The sequence below is a fragment of the Brachyhypopomus gauderio genome, chromosome 7, assembly GCF_052324685.1.
Source record: "Brachyhypopomus gauderio isolate BG-103 chromosome 7, BGAUD_0.2, whole genome shotgun sequence".
Lineage (NCBI taxonomy): Eukaryota > Metazoa > Chordata > Actinopteri > Gymnotiformes > Hypopomidae > Brachyhypopomus > Brachyhypopomus gauderio.
In genome coordinates this window covers 27,240,831-27,263,777 of record NC_135217.1, presented here as the reverse complement: position 1 = coordinate 27,263,777, position 22,947 = coordinate 27,240,831, and the positions used below count along the sequence as shown (strand labels likewise).

The window sequence follows — 22,947 nt, the reverse complement described above, 5'->3', positions numbered from 1 at the left end:
ATGACCTGCTGAAACTGCTGAACATTTTGCAGCTTTAAAGCAACAAGTGATGAATATTTTTTAAATATTAATACTTTTTTATATGATGACCTATGATCTTTTCCTTATGGAGAAACAAATTAGCTCTTGACATACATTTTTCATATAACTTGAATTATTTGTATACTACAGCATTTCCCTGTATTTGTCTGTTTCTAATGTCTTTCAGCTGTGGGAGACATCGATATAAAGATCTCCATACAATTACTCCTCAAGTCTCATTAAGGACTACATTCTCTGCTTTTATATGAATGAGAAAAATAAATCAAACAAGAAAAAAAAATGCAAAGTCAAAACAGAAAACAAAAAAAAAAAAAAACCCAAAACAAAGAGAGAAAGGATCGAATTGAATTCAAGTCCTCCGGGACGCATGTGTCCACCGGAGGGCGTCGGGGTAACGTGTAGGTGCACCCCTGAGCTTTTGAAAAGCACAGCCCCCAATCTCTCATCACCGTAGTCCTCCAAAACGGAGCTGGAGGACGAGGCGGAGCCGGCCGCTGCTCCAGCCAATGCTGAGCGGAGGCCCATCGAAAGAGGAGGGGCTATCAGACTGCCTCTTGCTCTCCCATTTACTCTCCACCCCCACCCCATACAGCCAAGACATGGCCCTGTCTCCCTCTCTACCCCCTCCAACACCAATAATGTCTTGTGATTGGTGTTTTTGTTGCCATGGTGAGAGAAGATCATCAAAACTGATGGATGTAACTCTTGTTTTTGAAAGCACGCGTTCACTATAGAAACCTCCACTGTATGCATGAGAATACATGTTTATCCACTCCTAGTGCTAAGGATGATGAAAATATTTTAATGATCAGTTGCGCTAGGTGGCCGCATGTCTCAGAGGGCAAGCCTGTAGGCTGGTAAGAATCATCTCCCATTTTAGGGTTTCTCTCTTGATCTCATCATGCAGTGCATAAACACCTGGCCCTATACAACCTCTGAGAGAAACCTGTTTATTTTCGCAGACATTTCTGTAAATATGTATAGTTCAAAGGCAGTCAAATGTGTGATCGTTTTGTGGGGTTTTTTCCCTTTTTTATTTTTATTTTTTTGCACTTAGAAATTGTCTAGTCTAGAAGGAACCTTTGGCAGATCTTTGTATATTCTTTACGAATGTGGACCGTCTGTCCATTCATCTTTCTTTATCGCCTCATCTCTGCATTGCTAACTCCACAAAAATCCTCATTTAATTTCTTCATCTGTTCTCAGATCAGTCATATTCTCCGTCCATGGCGGTGTTTCCGTGTTCCCTCGCTGTAGAATGCCTCTCCGGTGCTGTGTGTAGTAAAGCCCGTGAGCGTGACGAATGCGGAGGCTTTCGCAGGAACGCCAGTGGTTTCAACTGATCGTTCCGACATAACGCGCAACAAGCTTCAAACGTCAAGTTTGAGAAAATCATTCAAATGAAAAGAGGAAAACAGATGTCAATAGAAGTTGGTGCGGTGCATCCTCCTCTCTCATCCAACCTGGAGGCTCTGTGAATGTAGAACAATCACGTCCAGCTCATCAGGTCCTTCAGACCAATCTGAAGCAAGTTTGTTGCATCGTACGGCATAGAAGTTACGGACCCTACGCCACCTTTGATGGGGCCGTCCGCAGCTTAAGTCTCTCGTGCGGCTCTTTGGAAGGAAACGCTGGCCGTCTGTTCACAGCACAGAAGAAAGCCTTGCGTGGTTCCCTTGGGAATGACTCGGTTCCACAGCCACCGAGACGCGTAAGGTAACCCGAGCAAAACTCTGCTGTGGCGGTCAGGGTTAACAGTAGTAGTGCGCAAGACGACCTAGAAGCTGGCCTCCATCTGTAAATAGTCTTTATTTTCACTAAAGCCTGCTGTGTCTGTATTCTGAAGATGCATTTTTCAGTGTGGGCACTGAGTCACGTTAACGCCGTATGCACTCGGACTTTACTTGCAACCAACGTTGCGGCAGCGTACAAATAACGTTGCCCAAACGTCAGAAGTATTTCTAAAGTACCTTTGTAACATTCTTTTTCACCCCTGTATTCTTGTATGTAAACGTTTAATCCCAGCAGAAATTAAGTGCATTATGATTATTACTATTACAATAGTTCTTTGTGTAATCTGAGATTTAGCAAAGATTTTTTTGATGTATTATTTTGTGAAGACATGTCCTTTTTCCACCATGGGAATAACAATGTGGTCGTGTTGCCCTGTGTTTCTGTTTGCAGTCTGTGTGGAAATATGATTTCGACGCTCTTTCTCTCTCGCACACACACACAAACACACACGCTTGGTCTTGCTGAAGACTGTATCCAAAGGCACGCAGACATCCCAAGCAATACTTTCAGCAGCTCATGGTCCCTCGAAACGCCACAGCTACAGTCGTCTGCCACAGCTCCCACTCAAATCATTAAAAAAATGTCTGCAATAAGAAGTTACTTAAAAAAAAATCAAAAACAAACAACTAAATGAAAGGGGGGGACATGCTGTCCAGTACTCACTTAGCACTCCTGGCTAGGAGGCGGGGCCAACCAAACACTCTTGAATGTAATTTAAGCTAATGAGTGCAGTATGACAGGCCTCTTAAGTGACTGTGGTCTATAAAACATGTCAGCCCCCTGTAGACCGCAGCAGAGCAACAACATGGAGGGACACGCCCATAGAACAGGGGGGTCCAGGTCTGCCTTGGGGGGCCAGAGTCCAGCCCAGTTAAGAGTTCTGCCCGCTTCACACCTGGTACACCTGGCAATGAACCGATGAGTTGAAGGAGGTGTATCTGAGAGGTCACTGAACTGTGTGGGTAAGCCCTGCCACTTACTAAGTCTGTAGGGCATGTCATCGATTACAGATGGTACTTAAACAATAAATACAATAAATACTTCAGGGTCGTTTTGATTGGAGAATGAGAATCAGTTTCATCAGCTGTACACAGTCTTTGTAGTGGACATTTGCTGCAGGAGACTTCATAAATGCCTTACGTTGGTTTCACCCCCCAGTCTGTCATGTCTTCTGTTTCGTTCTTGTTTTGGTTTTTTTGTTTGTTTTTTACCAACGACACTTCCAATTCTCCACATGGCTTTTTTTATTTCACAGTATGCTGTATATAACCATCAAAAGTTTTTTGTTTCTTACAGTTATTACTCAGTATTGTAATATATTTAATACAAAATAAAACTTTCATTGACATGACATTAGTATGTGCGTTGAATGGACTAAATATCTATTTAGTCTTAGCACTGTGTTTAGTAGACTAATTCATCCATCATCATTTCATCAGGAATGTATTAGCTACTCTTACACAAAAATGCATTTGCTAATACTATAAGTTTTCACAATTTTATTACATAAACATCTATACACTTAGTATACATCCTCTGTGACAGAAAATGTTGAAACAAAACAAAAATGCTACAGAATAGTTTTAGAATCAATGGACTTGTTATTAGGAAAAAGAAAAAGAGGCAATACTGTCCAACAGATGGCGTGTAGACTTACAAAAGGCGAAATGATTTGTTATTCAGCTCTGTGGAAAACCTTATAGCACAGTTCTGAACTCATCGAAAATGAAACTTGGGACGTGCGCTTCAACCACCTGTAGAGGAGAGTGTGAAGTGTTTAGTGAGTGGCTATCGGTTACCTGCTGCAGGCTGGTCGTTGTGACGGGTTTAGACATGTTCACTGAGAACTAAATGTGAGAAACTCACTGCATCTAGACCTGTACAAATAGGCTTTCTGTGTCAGCAGAATCTGTTTACCACTATCACGATCCTACCTTTGTGATAAAGAATGGTTATATCTCACCTTTCTGGGGAGTTTTGAATAGCGCAGGTAGTCCTCCAAGAACATTAGAGCTCCGACCACATCTGCTGGCATGTCTGGAATCTTTTGACTGTACAGGAACCAAGCAAAGCCAGTTAAATGGTCACATCACCTGTACAGTAACTAAGTAACGACAGAAATGTTTTTATTTCCGTCTCAAAAGGCGAAGTGTGTGGTAAATGCGGGGCGGCGGTTCTTGCCTGGTGCACTGCTCCATCACTGAGCGGATGAACTGGCCGATGAGGGCGAGGAACTGCTCGGCATACCTGGAGTGGAACTGCTTGAGCAGGGTGAGCAGGCCCAAGACCAGCGGGACCCAGTCCACAGGGTCAGTCGCCTTGCGGCACGTCATACCTACGCACGCACAGGTCAAGAGTCAGTTGGGTTCAGGGATTTGGCCTAGACTCGTTTAAGACTCGCCTAAGACATACTTCAGCCTCATCCAAGAACCACCTAAAACTCTTTAAGACTTGTCTACAATCTTTCTGTGGACACTGGAGCTAACACGAGGAGCCGTTCGGTCAAACCTTGGCTTTTAGTGTACTGGAGCTTGGGCAGCTGGGCGATGAGGAAGATGAAGTTGACGATGGGGAAGTAAGGCAGTCGCTTTGTTGTGATGTAGATCTGAAATCAGAGCAGTGGGGGAAAAGCCTATTATAGGCATTCAAAAATGGTGATTCCGTAGTGTCAGCTGCATGTAGACGTTACGTGCATGTTAGTGTGAATGACAAACTCTTCTAAAATCACCACACATTAGTATCTTCAATAAACCTGCCCCTGTGACCTGTTTAACTGATTCACACCCATGTTTTGTTCAAAATCCTGCCTGCCTTGTGAGCAGAGTGCTCAGGTGTGTAGTTACACCCGACCACGGACCTTGTTGAGTGGGTCGTGGATGCCGGCAGCCTCCAGGTAGGCGGTGATCTCGTAAAGGAGCGTGTTGTCCTCCTTGGGGTAAGGCAGGGTGGGGTCCTGGTAGTGAGCTTCGATGTCCACAAGTAGAGACCTGCAGAGAAGAAGCACCATGGGAAAAGAAGAGGGAATGAGTGGCTGTAGTGCCAACTCAGCTTCTACGGTTGCCAGCGTAAGTGGTGGAGCAGGCTTTCATTTCATCTGCTTCAGCCTTCACGCCTCATCTTACTTTATTGTACACACACCATAAATTAGTGGACTTAATGATCTGACTTTTATACCTTCACCTTATAGATCTAACATTTTGTTCCTAATAAATTTTTAAGTACAGAGGAAGAGCAGGACATCGCTGTCTGTGACCAGTGTGCTTTGACACCGTGGCTTGAGGACTTAAAAAAAAAAAAACTAAAATGAAATGGTACAACAGCGTCCAACTGACTTGTTGAGGTTCTCCAGGGCAGCTGCGAGATGTTTGGAGTCAAACTTGCAGGAGTAGCTCAGCTCATTAGCTATCTGCAACCTCAGGATCTGCATCTGTCCCACCTGCCGTGCAAACACGACCCGTTATGCCTACAGGTGTAGTTATCACGACAGGTAACCAATCAGCCACAGATGTGCTGGTGGAGGGACACACCATACCTTCATGATGGATTCCAGATAGGCCGGCCAGATCTTCTGCGTTTTGGCTACAGTGTTGGCGTAGACTTTGTTTGCAGAGGCTGCACAATGTCAAAGACAAACACAAAAAATAACATTAAGATTAACCAAGAAAAGTTTTACCGTGAACCAAGGTTATAGTGAGAAAAAGTGAATGACATGATTGTATTGGAAATGCAAGGTCATACATACCCACAATGCCTTTCACTGGGTTCACTGCATTCAGGAGGGTTCTGAAAACATCAAGCATAACTTTGTCCTTGAGGATGGTCTTCTGAAGCACAGTGAGGAAAGTCTGGGGGGAAGGGAGGAGCTAAAATTAAAAGGTGTGACTCAAATGTTTCTTTATGCAAATACAAAATCTGTATCCAAGACAGTCAGGTACACAGAGAATCCAGTACGTGACCACACACGTCTTAAGGACATTACTACAGCCTGTCTATTGCTTTCTTTAATTTAAATAGAACACTGCAAAGTTGCAAACAGATGATCCCACAGCAAGACTCTAGAACAGACAGGGCTTCAGAACAAGACACACGAATATCACAAACACTGAATAACACTGAATAACAGATCTCCCCGGATGCCCACAACCAATACTACTGCTGCTGATTTCAACAGACGAAGGGTCACCGTGGCAACATTTCTGCATCTGCACGTTTCCATGGAACCCACCTGTAGCTCCTTCACGATCATGAAGCAGATGAGGCGGTCGAGTCCATTCAGGCCGAACGTGCCCAGGGTGTTCTGGATCTCCGAGAAGAGTCGGTGGTTGGTCACCTCCTGGTGCGTACGCATGTCGTACCAGGTGTTCATCTGGTTGATGTAACATGTGGTTCTAAACACAGAGGACCAAATAAAAAACAAAAACAAAAAACATGGTGCATGAATTCTGCCTTGGCGCATTCTCTCCGTTTTGGAAGTGAAGGGACAAGACACAATACGGCAAACAGATGCCCCCCCCCCCCCACCCCCCCCCCCCCCCCCCCCCCCCCCCCAGGATGCCCGTGAAGGAGGTGAACGGGGCAGGCGTGAGTCACCGGGACTCTGGGAGCGTTTACGCTCACTCACTTCGGGTCGCTGATTCTCAGGATCTCCCGGCACAGGCGGCCGATGAACGTGGCCGACTCGTCGACGGGAGGGAACTTGGGAATGGGGATGTGTGTGGACTGATGCATGCTCTGCCAGTCCTGGATCTGAGGACAAAAACCCACTTGTTCACTGAGCACGTGCAAAAAACCTGCACAAAGCACACCAACCCTAACCTGAACCCTAAAACAAAGCCCACTAACCATAACCTGAACCCTAACACAAAGCCCACTAACCATAACCTGAACCCTAACACAAAGCCCACTAACCCTAAAGCCCAGCCCGAGGGGTTCCAAACTAACACAGTGGGACAGGGCAGGGACACGAACCAGAACTTAATAATAATAAATATGAAATCTTCGTATTACAGGAAGTGTTTCAGGATTTTGCTGTACATGTGACACAAAAGAAAAAAAAAATCTATCTTGGTTAATAATGTTTCATGACATCTAAATTGTGGGAAGATAAATGAGAATCTAAATGACCAACATTCTGTTTTAAAGAGTATTATTATTGAACTAGGTCTTGGTACCTAGGTAAATAATTTTTGGGCCACAAGATTATATTACTATAATTATTATAATTACTGAAATCTGCCTTTTTTTCCTCAATGTTTAATCTTTTACTACCGATGAGAGAGAGAGAGAGAGAGAGAGAGGGGGGGGAGAAGAGAAAGAGACAAAGACAGAGGTTAAACAGAGAGAGGAATCTGAAGGTGAGGGTGGGAACCTTTGTCCTGAGGAAACTGTTGCACTCCTGTTCCACGTTGTAGTTGATGATCCGTGACACCTCTTCCTGCCAGATCTTCAGGCCATAGATGCTGACGTAGTCCTGAATGTACTCGAACGAGCGGTAGAAGCCGTCCATGGTGGCTGCCATGTCCTCCAGCTTGGGCATGAGTTCGCTGGGCTGGACGAGAGTGAACACGTTCCGTGAGCCCAGCACACTCAACTCGGAGCAAGCACAGCTGGGCAGAACCAGATACCAGTAACACTACTAAAGCCCAAAGGCAACCCAGCGTGTACTGTGTAAATATGGGAGAATGTGGTTTTTATAAGCTTTTTTATGTTTTTAGATTATCTTCCTCTCACTTCTTGCATTTGTTTCCTGTGGTGGGAAGCAGTGGACACAAACCAAAACAAACATGACCGAGCTGGTGACTGAGGCAGGTCCCGCGTCCACACAGTCCAGGGTCACATACCAGCACTGTGTAGGAAACCTCCTAATAATGCAACTTCTAATGCTCGTACGCACAGGAGAAAACCAGCACCCTTCAACACCGAACGGACCTAAAATGCGTCGACTGGCTGCCTGGGCCTTGGAGAAGGTGGGTAACGGTCCTCACCCTTCCTGGGTGGCACCTGTAACGTGACGCCAAGATTACCTGACGGGTGGGAACAGCCTACGTCCAAATTAGGGAGAAAAACTGGGGGAAGGAAGAACAATTAAGGAGAATAACACAAACAAGAAAAGGACGAACAGAGGCCTATGGCTGACTCACTTTAGCCTTGGGGTTGAAGATGAGGCCTTTGTGGAGGGAGAAGGCCACACGTTTAACCAGCTCCTTCCTTATGCCGTCCTCCAGCAGCTGCTTGGGGTCGACCTGAGGACACAGCGGCAGCTAGACCAATCAGCAAGAGTCTGGATTGTGTTGGCTAGGACGTACGCTCGTACGCACGCAACAGCAGCTTCAGGCGATCGTGACGTTTCACAAACCTTGATGATGCCAACGAGTGTTGTTTTCATCATCAGAATTCCCTCAGTGAAGATCGAAATGGCATGCGTGAGTTTGGCAACCTGCAAAAAAATATATACAAGACATGCAATAAATAAACAACATAAAGTAGAATATTCCCTCACAGTTATTAGTGGGCATCATCTTATTATCCTGCGTACACATTGCAGCAATCAAAACACTCACTGGCCATGGGACCATTTCAGAGTTGATCACAGTCATCTAAGAATCCCAATTGGAGAGTAAAAATTGCCAAGCTAAGCACCTCAGAGCCTCCCACTGGGCAGCAGATGGTGGGTGAGGGTGGGCACTCACCTCGTAGCGCGCCCCCAGCTGGGCGTAGTCCTTCAGCTTGTCCTTGTCCAGCCGTGTAGGCACCTCCATGATGTCATGGATCTGCAGCTTTATGATTTTGGCCAGTGACGTGAACATGCTTTCTGGAATTATCTGCAGCACCTGTCAGGGGGCGGGGAGAGGGGGAAGCAGGGTCGTGAGTGGCAGTGTTCATTTTCGTTGACGAATAATTTTCGTCAGTTTTCGTGAACGAACCTTTTTTTCATGACGAAAACGAGACGATGACTACATAAAAACTATACAAAGGGATAAAAACGATGACGAAATTAATGGTCATTTTCGTCAACGAATAAAAACGAGATGAAAATATTGGCCAGCGATGACATTCAATCAGACTTGATTTAGTTTAGTGAAAGGTAGGGATAAGTTTATAAGAGATCCAACCGTAACTACTTTAGCATATACGGAGAGGCGGGACAAACCGGGTAACCGTCCAATCAGAACTAACGTCTTCACATCGCACAGAACCCGGGAAGACCACACCAGCCTGTGAACTGTGATCACTCATGAAATTCAACTCGAAGTTAACTCGACAATGTCAGCAGGGAGAAAGATAATAGGTGATATATGGACACATTTCTCCTTTGACTTTGAGAAAAAGATGACAGTGTGTAAACCATGTGGAACGATGATGTCAGGAAAAAAACGACAAATGAAACGACATTTTGACACAATTGATCATAGGATCTTGCTAAAGCAGTTAGAATGCTGGATTGAGTCTCAGGCACAGCCCTTTCATGGTTTTACTCTTACTTGACAAATCGCCATCAGTTTGTAGAGCTCAATAATATTCCATCCAAACGTACAATAGTTAAATATGGGGTCCCGCAAGGCTCCATCTTAGGACCACTATTATTTACATTATATATGCTACCATTGGGCAGTTATAAACAAACATGGTGTCAATTTTCACTGCAATGCAGATGACACTCAACTTTACTTATCAGCCAAGCCTGATGACAAACTCAGTTTAGGAAAAATTGAGGCCTGTGTAAGAGATATTAAATGCTGGATGTCTCTAAACTTCCTCCAACTAAATGATGACAAAACAGAAGTTCTCCTTGTGGGCCCTAAGGCCGCAAGACAAAAAATTCCAGATCTAATGCTTAATCTTGCAGACTATCCCATTACACCTGGCACAGTAGCCAAAAACCTAGGTGTCATACTCGACTCCGACCTATCATTTGATAAATACATACAGTTGTGATCAAATTTATTCAACCCCCAATGCTGCGAAGGGTTTTATGGAATTCAGTGCACATTTGTAATTGTGTTCATAATGAAATCTTACAAGGACTTGTTAAAGAACTAAATGCAACTAAGATAGTATAAATTTTTTTTGTCATAAAGTATTAAATGGCCTTTTTGTGATTTCTTCATTGACACAATTATTCAACCCCTTTATGACTACCACTCCTAAGAACAGAGGTTCATTCCAGTGTTTTCCATCAGGTATTGAAAACATCTGTGGATGTCAACGAGCAGCAATCAAGCATGATAAGCACCAATTAGGCAGATTTAAATGGACTGTGATACTCAGCTCCTTCTAGACATCTACTGGTGTGTTTCCAAGCATGGTGAAGGCAAGAGAATGGTCCCAGAAGACAAGAGAAGAGGTTATTGCTCTTCACAAGAATGGCAATGGATATAAAAAGATTGCGAAGTTGTTAAATATTCCAAGAGACACTATCGGAAGTATCATTCGCAAGTTCAAGTTAAAGGGCACAGTGGAAACGTTACCTGGTCGTGGCAGAAAGAAGATCCTGACCGCGACTGCTGTGCGCTACCTGAAGCGTAATGTGGAGAAAAATCCCCGCGTGACTGCTAAGGAACTGAAAAAAGACCTGTCAGATGTGGGCACTGAAGTTTCAGCTCAGACAATAAGGCGCGCACTGCATAACGAAGACCTCCATGCCAGAACGCCCAGACGCACCCCCTTGCTGACTCCAAAGAACAAGAAAAGTCGACTGCAGTATGCCAAAAGTCATGTGGACAAGCCACAAAGGTTTTGGGACAGTGTACTGTGGTCAGATGAAACTAAATTAGAACTGTTTGGGACAATGGACCAGCGCTATGTTTGGAGAAGGAAGAACCAGGCTTATGAACAAAAGAACACCTTGCCTACTGTGAAGCATGGCGGGGGGTCAATTATGCTTTGGGGCTGTTTTGCTTCTAATGGTACAGGAAAGCTTCAACGTGTGCAGGGTACCATGAATTACCTTCAGTACCAGGAGATCTTGGAGGAAAATGTGATGGAGTCAGTCACAAACCTGCGGCTTGGGAGACGTTGGACCTTCCAACAGGACAATGATCCGAAGCACACATCCAAGTCCACTAGAGCATGGTTGAACATGAAAGGCTGGAACATTCTAGAGTGGCCATCGCAATCACCAGACTTAAATCCAATTGAGAACCTCTGGTGGGACCTAAAGAAGGCAGTTGCAGTGCGCAAGCCTAAGAATGTGACTGAACTGGAGGCTTTTGCCCATGAAGAATGGGCTAAGATACCCATAGGTCGCTGCAAGACACTTGTGTCAAGCTATGCTTCACGCTTGAAAGCTGTCATAACTGGAAAAGGATGTTGTACTAAGTACTAAAAAATAATGTCACTAGGGGGTTGAATAAAACTGATAATGATGTGAGCACAGTAAAGACATTTGTGGTTATTCCATCATAAATATTATGTTATGTTTGTCTAATTTATAAGTGCCTCTTTGATATAATTGTAAATAAGATGACTGAAATGATCAAAATCAATGTCAAACTGGCCAAAACACTTTATTTCAGTGGGGGTTGAATAAATGTATTCACAACTGTAGATAATACTACTAGGATAGCTTTTCTACATCTCCGCAACATTGCCAAATTAAGAAATGCATTATCACAGGATGAAGCAGAAAAATTGGTGCACGCCTTTGTTAGCTCTAGATTAGACTACTGCAATGCACTACTGTCAGGATGTTCAAATAGGAATCTAAATAAACTTCAAATAGTTCAAAATGCTACAGCCAGAGTTCTGACCAGAACTAGAAAATTTAAACATATTACACCAGTCCTATAAGCTCTGCATTGGCTCCCAGTTAAATTCCGTATTGATTTAAAAATTCTAATATTAACATATAAAGCACTGCACGGGCTTGCTCCTGAATACCTCCAGGAACTTATTTCCTACTATGAAGCCCCACGTCCACTAAGATCACAGGGTGCTGGTCTTTTATTAGTTCCACAAATTAATAAGGTAACAGCAGGGGGAAGAGCCTTTTCTTATAAGGCCCCCCAGCTTTGGAACAACCTTCCAAAATGCATACGGGACTCTGACACAGTCACAATCTTTAAGTCTAGGTTGAAAACCCACCTATTTGGTTTAGCGTTTGATAATTAATATCCCCCCTTAGATAAAGGTACAGATCCAGGCGTTCATAGACGAAGGGTTTTACGGTAGACTGGGGCGCTGGTGCTGTCGTCCTGTCACTGCTCGTGGTCACTCAAGTTTGTTGACAGTGCAGTGGATGGATGATGCCATTGTCTCAGAATGCCCCCAAGCCTATGTTACCTTCTGGTTCTGCCTTTTTAGCTAGGCTGTAATAGTTTAACTTAATGCTGGAGTTGCTGCCACACTCCAGAAATGTGTTTAATTTCATCTGTCCTGTATATGTCCTCATACAGAGCTAATTTTCCTTGTTTTATTTTCTCCACATGGCTGCCCGCCTGCTTGAGGAAAAATGAGATGAGGAGAGACAAGCGATTCATCCAGTGCCAGCCACCTACTGCCTGACCGGATGAGTCACACCATGATGGACATTACTACATCTTTTCCTTTATTTCTTTCTGTTTAAATTGTTGTTGTTGTCATGGTGACCGGTGTCGGCCAGAGGAGGATGGGTTCCCCCCCTGAGTCTTGGTTCCTCTCAAAGTTTCTTCCTTATGCAAAAACTAGGGAGTTTTCCCTTGCCACTGTCGCCCTTGGCTTGCTCACTGGGGGCTAGGACTCGGCACTTGTAAAGCTGCTTTGTGACAACAACTGTTGTAAAAAGCGCTATATAAATAAAATTTGATTGATTGATTAATTGACATCTGCGGGCTATGGCATTGCTGTTTTTATGGCACCCAGTTTTATATAAAATGTAATATGTGTTCATAACAAACTCCATATGTTTTTCAGGTAGAGCGGGCCAACTGGTCATCAATGTTTTGTAATTTTTATGCTCAATAACTATAAGTGTGCAAGTGTATATAATGAATATTACACCATTTATATTTTAGTCAACTAAATTCTTTTGATAATTAGTCGACTAAATTCTAATGATAATTAGTCGACTAAAACAAGACTAAGACTAAAAACAAATCCAATGACTAAATTATGACTAAAACTAAATGACATTTTAGTCAAAAGACTAAGACTAAAACTAAATTAACACTGGTGAGAGGTGGGGAGAGGAGGAGGTATCATGGGCGGGGTTATGGAGGGGTGGGGCAAGGATATATGGGGAGGGGATGTGGAGGATGGGCGTGGTTATGTGCTCAGCAAGACTGATGAGAAACTACTTTGACCAATGTGCAAAAATTGTTAATAACAAACAAACACTGACAGCTACCAATTACCCATTAGGCAAATGAGATTATGCAAAATGATCACGTTCAGGTACGGCTGAACTCCCTGGTAGTACCTTTCTGACATAGGCCACCAGCTCCCCGGAGTAGAACTGAGACACGCTGAGCAGGTCTGGGCTGTTGGCCTGGTTGATCCTCATGAGGGGAAGATCCAGCGCTGACGCCAGCTGTTCAGGACACATCACACGTCCCTCATCAGTCCTACACCTACATTTACCTCAGGACACATCACACGTCCCTCATCAGTCCTACACCTACATTTACCTCAGCACACGTCCCTCATCAGTCCTACACCTACATTTACCTCAGCACACATCACACGTCCCTCATCAGTCCTACACCTACATTTACCTCAGCACACATCACACGTCCCTCATCAGTCCTACACCTACATTTACCTCAGCACACATCACACGTCCCTCATCAGTCCTACACCTACATTTACCTCAGCACACATCACACGTCCCTCATCAGTCCTACACCTACATTTACCTCAGCACACATCACACGTCCCTCATCAGTCCTACACCTACATTTACCTCAGCACACATCACACGTCCCTCATCAGTCCTACACCTACATTTACCTCAGCACACATCACACGTCCCTCATCAGTCCTACACCTACATTTACCTCAGCACACATCACACGTCCCTCACCAGTCCTACACCTACATTTACCTCAGCACACATCACACGTCCCTCACCAGTCCTACACCTACATTTACCTCAGGACACATCACACGTCCCTCACCAGTCCTACACCTACATTTACCTCAGCACACATCACACGTCCCTCATCAGTCCTACACCTACATTTACCTCAGGACACATCACACGTCCCTCATCAGTCCTACACCTACATTTACCTCAGGACACATCACACGTCCCTCATCAGTCCTACACCTACATTTACCTCAGGACACATCACACGTCCCTCATCAGTCCTACACCTACATTTACCTCAGGACACATCACACGTCCCTCATCAGTCCTACACCTACATTTACCTCAGCACACATCACACGTCCCTCATCAGTCCTACACCTACATTTACCTCAGCACACATCACACGTCCCTCATCAGTCCTACACCTACATTTACCTCAGCACACATCACACGTCCCTCATCAGTCCTACACCTACATTTACCTCAGCACACATCACACGTCCCTCATCAGTCCTACACCTACATTTACCTCAGGACACATCACACGTCCCTCATCAGTCCTACACCTACATTTACCTCAGCACACATCACACGTCCCTCATCAGTCCTACACCTACATTTACCTCAGGACACATCACATGTCCCTCATCAGTCCTACACCTATATTTACCTCAGCACACATCACACGTCCCTCATCAGTCCTACACCTATATTTACCTCAGCACACATCACACGTCCCTCATCAGTCCTACACCTACATTTACCTCAGCACACGTCCCTCATCAGTCCTACACCTACATTTACCTCAGCACACGTCCCTCATCAGTCCTACACCTACATTTACCTCAGCACACGTCCCTCATCAGTCCTACACCTACATTTACCTCAGCACACATCACACGTCCCTCATCAGTCCTACACCTACATTTACCTCAGCACACATCACACGTCCCTCATCAGTCCTACACCTACATTTACCTCAGCACACATCACACGTCCCTCATCAGTCCTACACCTACATTTACCTCAGCACACATCACACGTCCCTCATCAGTCCTACACCTACATTTACCTCAGCACACATCACACGTCCCTCATCAGTCCTACACCTACATTTACCTCAGCACACATCACACGTCCCTCATCAGTCCTACACCTACATTTACCTCAGCACACATCACACGTCCCTCATCAGTCCTACACCTACATTTACCTCAGCACACATCACACGTCCCTCATCAGTCCTACACCTACATTTACCTCAGCACACATCACACGTCCCTCATCAGTCCTACACCTACATTTACCTCAGCACACATCACACGTCCCTCATCAGTCCTACACCTACATTTACCTCAGCACACATCACACGTCCCTCACCAGTCCTACACCTACATTTACCTCAGCACACATCACACGTCCCTCACCAGTCCTACACCTACATTTACCTCAGGACACATCACACGTCCCTCACCAGTCCTACACCTACATTTACCTCAGCACACATCACACGTCCCTCATCAGTCCTACACCTACATTTACCTCAGCACACATCACACGTCCCTCATCAGTCCTACACCTACATTTACCTCAGCACACATCACACGTCCCTCATCAGTCCTACACCTACATTTACCTCAGCACACATCACACGTCCCTCATCAGTCCTACACCTACATTTACCTCAGGACACATCACACGTCCCTCATCAGTCCTACACCTACATTTACCTCAGGACACATCACACGTCCCTCATCAGTCCTACACCTACATTTACCTCAGGACACATTACACGTCCCTCATCAGTCCTACACCTACATTTACCTCAGCACACATCACACGTCCCTCATCAGTCCTACACCTACATTTACCTCAGCACACATCACACGTCCCTCACCAGTCCTACACCTACATTTACCTCAGCACACATCACACGTCCCTCACCAGTCCTACACCTACATTTACCTCAGCACACATCACACGTCCCTCATCAGTCCTACACCTACATTTACCTCAGGACACATCACACGTCCCTCATCAGTCCTACACCTACATTTACCTCAGGACACATCACACGTCCCTCATCAGTCCTACACCTACATTTACCTCAGGACACATCACACGTCCCTCATCAGTCCTACACCTACATTTACCTCAGGACACATCACACGTCCCTCATCAGTCCTACACCTACATTTACCTCAGCACACATCACACGTCCCTCATCAGTCCTACACCTACATTTACCTCAGCACACATCACACGTCCCTCATCAGTCCTACACCTACATTTACCTCAGCACACATCACACGTCCCTCATCAGTCCTACACCTACATTTACCTCAGCACACATCACACGTCCCTCATCAGTCCTACACCTACATTTACCTCAGCACACATCACACGTCCCTCATCAGTCCTACACCTACATTTACCTCAGCACACATCACATGTCCCTCATCAGTCCTACACCTACATTTACCTCAGCACACATCACACGTCCCTCATCAGTCCTACACCTACATTTACCTCAGGACACATCACACGTCCCTCATCAGTCCTACACCTACATTTACCTCAGCACACATCACACGTCCCTCATCAGTCCTACACCTACATTTACCTCAGGACACATCACACGTCCCTCATTAGTCCTACACCTACATTTACCTCAGGACACATCACACGTCCCTCATCAGTCCTACACCTACATTTACCTCAGGACACATCACACGTCCCTCATCAGTCCTACACCTACATTTACCTCAGCACACATCATTTAGGCCACGTACATTCATGATGCCATGAAGAGTTAACAAGCGTTCGATGAGCACGGATGGCGTACCTTCAGGAATGTCGCTCGAAGCTTGGTGACCATGGAGGGGCTCACTCGGATGCTCTCTTGCATGATGGATGTGAAACTGAAGGACAAGCAGAGAAACATGTGAAGATTCTGGTGTCAATGTTCAAACCTCTTCATGCAGATGGCTTAATACACTCGAGTTAACAAAGCAACACAGTTCAACAGGATGTCATGGATGGATTTAATTGTACATGTTAAAGTCCTTTCATAGAAAGTGTTTCTTGAGGAAATAGCTTCATATCTTTCTCAAATGGGAATTTGAAGTTAGCAGTGCAGTGTTGTATGATTGGAAAAATACAGAATTAAGTACAGTTGTAATTATGAATCTCAAACATAGAAGATTAAGTGGGTTCCTTCTACCCTCTACACAGTCTTCATTGACCCCTGGTACCTTCAGTAGCCTATACCATTAATCTTTCCTTGAGAGAGCAGATGTTACCTGTCGATAAGTTGCCAGGCGTAGGACAAATCCCCCACGATCTGCATGGTGATCAGCACCTCTTCCTTGATGTTGATAGTGCGGATCATCTGGTGCAGGAATTTGCGCGTGTCAGCCAGAAACTGGCACACCTGCAGGTTGGACTCCAGCTGGTGGAACTCTTGCACCTGACACAGGAGGGCAGAGTTATCTTTTACAAGAGAACCCAGGGGTTTGGTCAGATCATTGCTCCGAGCCTCTTCCCCTCTTCACTGGTTATTAATGTTCCAGAAAAATCTTCCTTGAAGTTGCTGAGACCAGTGAAGTATCCAGTGAAGAATGAACCAAGTGTGATTTCTGATTTAAGAGTGTATGGTCAGTGTGTGCATTACGGTTAAGAGTGTACATTAGTGCTGATGAGAAAAGAAAGACAGAAAACAAAATCCACACACATACACACTCTTTTGCCAAGACAATGAACAGAGCAAACATATGACAGGCGTCTCACGAGGCAGAGATACTACATTCAGCAGGCAGGCGATATTCACATGAAAATGTCATTTGAACTTTAAACGTACAACGTTTTGCATTCATGTTTCCTTTTGCATTCATGTTTCCATGGTGATCCATGACAGCACATGCAATAAACGCTTGTGTAAGTGAAAAGAAAGAAAGGCCGCACCTCCACTAGCGCCTGAATGAGCTGCACGGTCTTCCTCCCTGCTGCAGTGGAGTCTTCGTAGTTCAAGGACTCGATCTGCTTTGAGATCTCCCTGAACCACGCCTGCAGGTTCTCTACAAAGGCACAGACACGGGGCGTCACGGGGGGGGGGGGGGGGGGGGGGGGGGCACCTTCACCAGGGCCTTCACGCAGCCGCAAGTGTGGGGTGTTGGAACAAAGGTGATGAAGCTCTAACCGTTCTTCTCCACCCTGGTGAGGGGTTTGACCCCAGAAAACACCTCTGCCAGCTCCGTCATTCTCTCCGAACCTTCTTTCTTATAGCTCTCCCATTTCAGCTGTTTTTCCACCAACATCTGCTTGAACATCTGGATAATTTGTTCAAAAATGATTAATAAATAAAAAGATTTAAAAATATAAATATAATATATAGTTCATGTACATGTTTAACATATGTGTATGTATATGTGCATTTCTGAAGGTGAGGAACTCACTTCTTTGAGTATGAACTCAAACTGAGCCGTGTCCAGGAGGAGCTGGAACAGGATCTTGGGGTTGTATCTGGAGTCAGCGATGGCTTGGTCCTTGATCTGACGCAGCCTCTTGTTGTTCGAGTCGTACACTTCACGACACAGAGCGAGACGTCAGCACGACTCTCCCTCACACTCAGGAATTTAAAGAAATAGTGCTGATATAGGAGATACTCTCAACTCTTCTTTGCCACTTGATAATAAAAAGCAATACTGGTCTAGAAACAGTCTACCACTAAGATTCTTTGAGACAATGATGCAGAGATTGGAAGCAAAATGATTTGGAAGCATGCCAGCGGGGCAATATGGATTTACACGTTCCCTTCCACATTCTGACAAACATAACCAAACAACTCATCCACAACTCCAAAGCAACTCGATCACATCCATCCCGATGGTGAACGCAGGCCCCTGGGCTCAGACCTGCATCTGCAGTGTGCAGCATGAGCCAGCGGATGGCGACGTTGCAGTCACGCAGGCAGTTGAGCAGCTTGGGGATGTTGTCCAGGACGATCTCCTCCCGCAGGAAGCCCTCCTTCAGCAGCTGCTGCACCTGCGGACGGAGGGTCTCCACGCTGGCTGCGTAGCGACACGCCTGGCGGGGAGAAGCAGACCTTAGGCAGGCGTGGGCCAACGGCCGAGTTCCTGTTAACCACTGTCCGTGAACACCACCCCGTCACAGAGCGGCTCCACAGACTCAGGAAATCATTTGTCCTGAGAGCCATTAGACTCTTCACCTCCTCCCAGTGGAGTCGGAAGAGGGAGGGGGACAGATAAGGAACGAGTCTCTACTACCTTACAGTACTACCTTACTACCTTTATACTACCTTACAGTACTACCTTACTACCTTTATACTACCTTACAGTACACCTGCCCTTCTGGACTCTGGTCATTTGACTGTTTGTCCTGAACATTTATGTTTATGTCCATTCATTCCGTACATTGTCCGTATATCCACACTCCTGGTCACTGCGACACTTTTTAAGCACATGCCATACATTTGCACTACTGGACAAATGTTCCAGTTTTTCCAATCTTGGTCGGGATACTTGCTCTCTTGTATTGTATAGTCTTTGTATTGTTTGTGAATGTCATACAAGTTATTGTGAAATTGTTTATGTGTGTCCTTTACTGTGATACCTGCTACTGGCTGCTAAATTTCCTTCGAGATAACGGGATGGATGGATGGATAGATAACTAACTAACTAACTAACGTGTGTGTGTGTGTGTGTGTGTGTGTGTCTGTCTGTCTATCTATCTATCTATCTATCTATCGTAGGCTTTCAGCTGCCGAGATAACATTACCAAACCGCAGACATACAGACTAGACAAAAATTTAGGTGTGTGTGTAATTCCAATTAAGGGACCGTTAGGGACATCCACACCTGCTCTCTAATGTTGGCTGAATCCAGCGTGTAGTTTAAGGCCGTCTTTGCTGCTTTGTAAGGCTCCCACGCTTCCACCAGGTTCACCGTGATCCCCATATATATGCTGATCACCTGAGGGGACAGAAACGCATGCAGCCAAATCAAAGAGAGAACCAGGGATGAGCATCCCCCCCCCAAACACTACGCCCAAGGCTGACCGGCCCTCACCCAGTTATCGGGGAAATATTTGTCGACGATTTCCCTCATCTTGGCCTGCTGGGTGTGCAGGATGGAGGGCGTGAAGAAGAGGCAGACGTACAGCATGGCGGCCTGGGTGGCCAGGGCCGTGCTCCGGTGCTCAGGCAGCGGGTACGCAGACACCTGCGGGCGGGAAGTGGCCAGGTGGTGGGAGACATGGTCACTACTGTGCGAAGGGATGGAACACCGTGTTCATTATAGTCCATTAATTATTACTGTATTACCGTTATAAAACTGTGGAATGAATGTTGGAAGAAAGACATGCTCCATGTTCACAGCTACTATATTCTCTACAAGTCACTATTCTCTATAATGAGCAACTCATCTCTGTGATGACCTATCATTCTCTATCACGAACTCCTGCCCTCTATAAAGATTAATGCTCTCGGTAATGAACTAATGCTGTCTGAGACGAGTTACTGTTCTGTACAGAAGTCTGTTCTCTCTCTACGCTTCATCAGTCACGCCTCATGCATCGGTCGGCCGGTTGAGGCCGTGGCGTGCGCCTCCGCGCCGCCTCGTAGCAGACGTGCCTGGTTATAGATGTCATCCGAGCGCAGGCGGCCTATGACCATGCTGAGGAACGTGGGGTTGATGGGCACTCTCTGGAAGTAGCTCTCGGGGTAGTTGGGCGGGCGTCTGGCCCCAGGTTGGCTGGAGTAGCCCGTGCTTCGTAGGAGTTTACAGATGTCGTCCAGGTTGGAGTCGCCTGAGGAGCGAGCAGCACTGTGGAAGAGGACGCACACAGCCAATCCCCCCGCCGTCTTGGCTAGTCAGGTATCAAGCGAACAACCGAACACAAGCTAACCTAATTAACATCGACTTAATGTGTAATGAAAGTTGATTCCCACTGTAGAAAAAGGCAGCGGGGACCCTGTGGTTCCTCACCTGTATCTGTAGTAAGACACCAGCATTCTCTCCCTGACCTCCCCTTCTATTTTCTGATCGATTACCAGCAGCATAACACCATAGAGGTACAATGCTTCACACTAGTCCAGTGGAAACACAATACAACACAAAGAAGACTGATATAATTTCTTGTTTTCATGGGGGGTTGGAAAGGGGATAGGACAAAATCCTGAATTCATTTATTTTTTACCAAAAGTTGTTTTCCATCTTCATTTAGGAGGACTGTTTCCAGCGTCTGCTGGATGTAGACGCCTTCGTTGAGGTCATCCAGGTACCTTACAATGCACCACAAAGTTGTCACCTCTTCGTACAACCACATTTGGGAGCAGAACATTTTGTAGACAGTGACAAGTAACTCAGTTCCAGTTCTAAAACCAGTTGAGTTCACAGTGAATTACTGTGGATCTCAGTTACCTTATCAAGTCGACAATATACTTGTGAACACTTTCGAAGGCCAGATAAAAGCGGGACAGTATCTCAATGTTGTTTTCCCGGAATTCCTCATCCAGATCCTGGAGTTCTGGCTTTGACTCGAGTTTACTCTCATAGTACTCTTGACCCTGAAAGACACCACATTAAGACACCTTATTAAACATACTCTGCATCTGACCATTATTATAATAATATATAATAAGTTACTGAATTAGTTACCATTTTGATCATGTTAATTTAAAACACCCCTTTAAAAGTGTTGTGTGACCTGCATTGTATATTATACATTGTATATTATTCAATGCAGGATGACAATTCATGTACATGTATGCCATATTCATTTTAACATACCATGCAATCTGCCAACATAGAAGTTTTTACTGGATCTATAGATTTAGCTTTTTTTGGTCGGTAACATTTTGGTTTTGTATTCAGAACCTACAAATGATAAGTTCAATATGTCCAAAGTGCTTTTGTAAAAGAAACTGATACATTAGTGTATCTGAACAACCACACATAACCAACCAAACCTATCATAGTGTCAGAGTGAAATAAAGGAGACTACCTTAAAATAACTGAAATCACAGATCAGGTCTCCATACTTCTGCTGGTCACTCTTGTCTTTGAGTCTAAAGACTGCGGGGATGAACTCGGAGAGGCGCAGCAATTCTGCGATGATGGCGTTCCCTCGGGACACAATCCTCAGGATGGCCTGCCCACACAAGTTGTTCTCGGCAAGAAAGTCCACCATGGTGGCAGTCTCTGCTCAGATCAGAAAACTGACATCTCAACCCCTACACTCCTGCACAGAACACACGTTTATCAATCACAATGCTTTGCTTTCAGATAGTATTTTGTCTAAATAACGTGCTTTACACCGACGCGCAGAGTACGAGTGCATTAATCCATACTATTGTAGTTGACATTTTACAGAGTTCATATATTTAGGCTTTGAGAACGCAATGAGGCACTGTACTGGTGAACCAGGTACTGTACATACTCCACACAGTTAATTATAATGATTGTTATACTCCACAAAGTTAATTATAATGATGAATACACACTCGTTATACTCCACACAGTTCATTATGATGAATACATACTCGTTATACTCCACACAGGTAATTATAATGATGAATACACACTCGTTATACTCCACACAGGTAATTATTATGAATACACACTCGTTATACTCCACACAGGTAATTATAATGAATACACACTCGTTATACTCCACACAGTTCAGTATAATGATGAATACACACTCGTTATACTCCACACAGTTCAGTATAATGATGAATACACACTCGTTATACTCCACACAGTTCATTATGATGAATGCAAGCGAGCTAGTAAACTAACGTTAGCGTAGCTAGCTTGCGATGGATCAGATTCTTGTTTTAACCATCAAAATGCTGTTGTATATCATAGAGACAAAAAGAACATCATCGTTATATCTACTAGGTTACATTTAATTTAGAGTCTGTTTGGCCTGTGGGGCTCAAATCGAAGGTAAATTTAGCTAGATAGATATCCACCTTACTCCACACGAATTCCTGTTTACAGATCACCTGAGTGTCACGTGATTAATCCGTAGCTACTCATTGGATCTTTGCCCCGCGCTTGAGCTAAATGGGCGACATTTAG

At 44.9% G+C, this 22,947-nt stretch overlaps 2 protein-coding genes across 10 annotated transcripts in view; one reads left to right on the top strand and one right to left on the bottom strand.

Moving 5' to 3' along the window:
• The window catches only part of adam22 (ADAM metallopeptidase domain 22), a 65,685-nt gene extending 62,498 nt beyond the window's left edge, over window positions 1–3,187 (top strand). For all 3 annotated transcript variants that reach the window (XM_077012903.1, XM_077012904.1, XM_077012906.1), the window contains one exon: window positions 209–3,187. In XM_077012903.1, coding sequence (XP_076869018.1) covers window positions 209–229 — 21 coding nt within the window. In that variant the 3' untranslated portion in view covers window positions 230–3,187. The remainder of the gene's footprint in view (window positions 1–208) is intronic.
• washc5 (WASH complex subunit 5) lies at window positions 3,063–22,882 on the bottom strand. 7 transcript variants are annotated; one of them, XM_077012895.1, is made up of 29 exons: window positions 22,770–22,882; window positions 21,866–22,102; window positions 21,283–21,428; window positions 21,059–21,143; window positions 20,848–20,948; window positions 20,493–20,685; window positions 19,930–20,082; window positions 19,720–19,833; window positions 18,757–18,928; window positions 18,298–18,425; window positions 18,042–18,171; window positions 17,807–17,919; window positions 17,146–17,312; window positions 16,689–16,764; window positions 13,232–13,342; window positions 8,526–8,666; window positions 8,192–8,272; window positions 7,977–8,078; window positions 7,205–7,384; window positions 6,458–6,582; window positions 6,062–6,224; window positions 5,579–5,681; window positions 5,369–5,448; window positions 5,169–5,272; window positions 4,694–4,823; window positions 4,345–4,441; window positions 4,018–4,171; window positions 3,800–3,887; window positions 3,063–3,590 (listed from the first exon to the last, which is right to left on the bottom strand). In XM_077012895.1, exons 2-29 carry the CDS (start codon window positions 22,049–22,051, stop codon window positions 3,534–3,536), a joined length of 3,480 nt encoding a protein of 1,159 aa, XP_076869010.1. In that variant the 5' UTR covers window positions 22,052–22,102; window positions 22,770–22,882; the 3' UTR covers window positions 3,063–3,533. The 7 variants fall into 7 exon arrangements, with proteins under 7 accessions (XP_076869010.1, XP_076869012.1, XP_076869017.1 ...); XM_077012897.1 differs by having other exon boundaries at window positions 22,839–22,882; XM_077012902.1 differs by having other exon boundaries at window positions 21,866–22,062; window positions 22,839–22,857.
• Between the last annotated feature and the right edge of the window lie 65 nt (window positions 22,883–22,947).